The sequence below is a fragment of the Macadamia integrifolia genome, unplaced genomic scaffold (genome assembly GCF_013358625.1).
Source record: "Macadamia integrifolia cultivar HAES 741 unplaced genomic scaffold, SCU_Mint_v3 scaffold3085, whole genome shotgun sequence".
NCBI lineage: Eukaryota > Viridiplantae > Streptophyta > Magnoliopsida > Proteales > Proteaceae > Macadamia > Macadamia integrifolia.
The window spans coordinates 19042-22010 of NW_024869191.1; the positions used below are offsets into that span (position 1 = coordinate 19042).

Sequence of the window (2969 nt, forward strand, 5' to 3'; positions counted from 1 at the left end):
GGGGGTGGGTTGGGGGGGTGGGTTGGGGTAAGAAAAAATTCATCCTTTGATTCATGAATTAGGAGAAAGAGCGTTGCTGGCCTGTGAGAAAATTAAATAGGAGGTGCTGAAAGGTGATTAATATCTACTTCAATCAATATAACAGGCTCCCCTTCTTTCTCTCTCTCTCTCTCTCTCTCTCTCTCTCTCTCTCTCTCTCTCTCTCTCTCTCTCTCGTGAGCCAGCTCAAAAGGAAACCCTATAAAATGATAATCTCACCATCCCCTCCATCTAATACTCAGAAGTTTTCAAAAGCATGCATGGATGTGGGTAAGCTTCTGTGTATGGTTTTCCACTTCAAAGAACAAACTCTCAGATATGTTCCTTCTTTGCTGTTCTCTTTCCTGCTCCTAGGTAAAGAGAAAGAGAGGAACAAATCTATATATTTCTGCTCTGCAAACCCGTAAATGATAGCAAAAGTATGAATTTTTGAAGTCTTAATATTTTTGTCTAGATTCACAAACCTTCCATTTACTCTGTAAATTCATCTTCTCCTGATAGCTTATTAGGGGACCCAGCAAATTCTGTAATTTGAAAGAAGAATTTTGTCCCATATGGTTTGAGATTCGATTCACTCAGGTTTACCTCTTCAAGTCAACACCACAGCTATATATATATAGCAATGGACGACAAGGAAGAAGAAAACTACCCAGTAAGCTCACTCCATTCACTCTTTTCTCTATTTTCTCTCTCTCTCTCTCTCTCTCTCTGGGTATTTCTATTTCTGTGGCCATGTTTCACTTGGAACCTCAATTTTTGCAGGTGGGTTTCCCTGCTAGCTTCACATCCTCGGATTACGACCATCATCATCATCATCATCAACAGCAGCAGCAACTTCTCAGGCCAGGCATCACCGGAGAGAATTCCAATGCTGGAATGGTAGACTATATGTTGAGCAATTCACCGATTTCGGATAGACTGAGCTTCGCCGACGTGATGCAATTCGCCGATTTTGGACCCAAGTTGGCCTTAAACCAGACCAAGGTCTCAGATGAAGAGAATGGACTCGACCCAGTTTACTTCCTCAAGTTCCCAGTTTTGAGTGAAAAATTGCAGGACCAGAGTCTTTTGATACCCCCACCGGCTATAATTGATGATAAATTTCAAAGTGGTATTGGTATAGAAAGTAAGACAATAGTGGCTGAAGAGGAGGAAAGAGAGGAAGAAGAAGAAGAAGAAGGCAGGGTTTCTGAGAACACATCGGTACGGCGGCTCCGTATGCTTGGAGGAACCCTTCAAAAGAACCCTAGTGGTGAGGCCAAGGCCCGGCGAAAACGATCGAGAACTATCAAGACTAGTGAAGAGGTTCAGAGCCAAAGGATGACTCATATTGCAGTGGAACGCAATAGAAGGAAGCAGATGAATGAGCACCTTAGAGTCTTGAGGTCTCTCATGCCTGGTTCTTATGTTCAAAGGGTACTAATTAATTTCTTCCACTATCCTATCTTAATTTGTTTCCTCCTTTGTGGTTCTTTTATTCAGGCTTTATGTACTAGAATTAGGGATTCTTCCTCGATGGATTTTCTCCATCCTCAAAGGCACACTAGAGTTGACGTGCAGCTCTGATATTACTTATTGGGACTTCGGTAGAACTCACCCTTAAAAGTTAGCGATTATGGAGAATGCCCAAGTCCTTATAACTCTTCACATCGGACTACTCACATCCGATAAAACCCTGATATCACTTGTTAGATTTGCATTAGATCTAAGAATTTGCTATCTATACAGGGAGATCAAGCATCAATTATTGGTGGTGCAATAGAGTTTGTGAGAGAATTGGAACAACTACTTCAATGCTTAGAGTCTCAGAAGCGGCGAAGACTCTACGGTAGCAGCAGTGAGCCGCCACGACCAGTGGGAGAGTCTCCACTTCCAATTGCACAGCCTCAGCAATCATCATTCTTTCCTCCTATGTTACTTCCTAATGATCAAATCAAGCTTGCAGACTTTGATACTGGATTTCGCGAAGAAACAGCAGAGAATAAATCCTACTTAGCTGATGTTGAAGTAAAGCTCTTAGGCTTTGATGCCATGATTAAGATCCTTTCTCGAAGAAGACAAGGTCAGCTCCTTGAGACAATAGCAGCTCTTGAAGATTTGCAGTTTGATATCCTTCACACCAACATCACCACCATTGAACAAACAGTTCTCTATTCCTTTAATGTCAAGGTAACATCAAACCTTCACTAACAATTTAAATCTCAAGATGCTCAAATTAAGTTTAAATGTTAAATGTTATCTACAGATTTCGAGCGAATCAAGGTTTACAGCAGATGATATCGCGAATTCAGTCCAACAGATATTCATCCATGCAAGCACCATCATATGATCCACTAGGTCATAATGAAGCAACCTTACTGTTAGGCCGAGGTCTACTCTTAATCACATATAGGAAATGATCAGATATTTAGTTTTTAGTAAGCCCTTTGTGCAGTCACTATAGTAGTGTTTTGTATATCCAAGATAATGGAGAAACAGCTTTTGTTATCTTCTTGTGAGATTTCTTGGTGGAGAAGAGAGAAGGGTGTGGAAGAGGAAGTGTGGGGGAGGGTACAGGAGACAAGCTCTGGGAATGGTGTAGTCTGTGATTTAAAATGTTTGTGCATGTATCATGTAAGTGAGATTGTGAGGGTTGTGGAAGGTCAACGTGCCAGTACTGTCTTGATGTAAGTTGACTTGTCAGAAATTTCATCTTTGTTGGTTATCGGCTGCTGATCAATGTATTTGTAGAGCAGATGATGGGGACTACTAGAATAAGGCCATGGCTGGATGGAAGCCTGGACCCTGGGCTAGTGGGTTGCCCTAGATCTGCATGCCCTCATTTAAGGGTGTTGATTGGTTGATTTGGTTTGATTTGATTTTAATGATTATGATTTGAGAATGAGTGAATCGAAACCAACTCAATAATAAAAAAATTGATTTCTATTTCA

The 2969-nt window shown here is 41.2% G+C and overlaps 1 protein-coding gene across 1 annotated transcript; it reads left to right on the forward strand.

Annotated features, from left to right (window-relative positions):
• Positions 1 to 286: 286 nt before the first annotated feature.
• On the forward strand, positions 287 to 2969 carry LOC122067721 (transcription factor FAMA-like). The gene is made up of 4 exons (XM_042631559.1): positions 287 to 691; positions 802 to 1455; positions 1768 to 2208; positions 2285 to 2969. The coding sequence occupies exons 1-4, from the start codon at positions 662 to 664 to the stop codon at positions 2366 to 2368; spliced, it is 1209 nt and encodes a 402-aa protein (XP_042487493.1). The 5' UTR covers positions 287 to 661; the 3' UTR covers positions 2369 to 2969.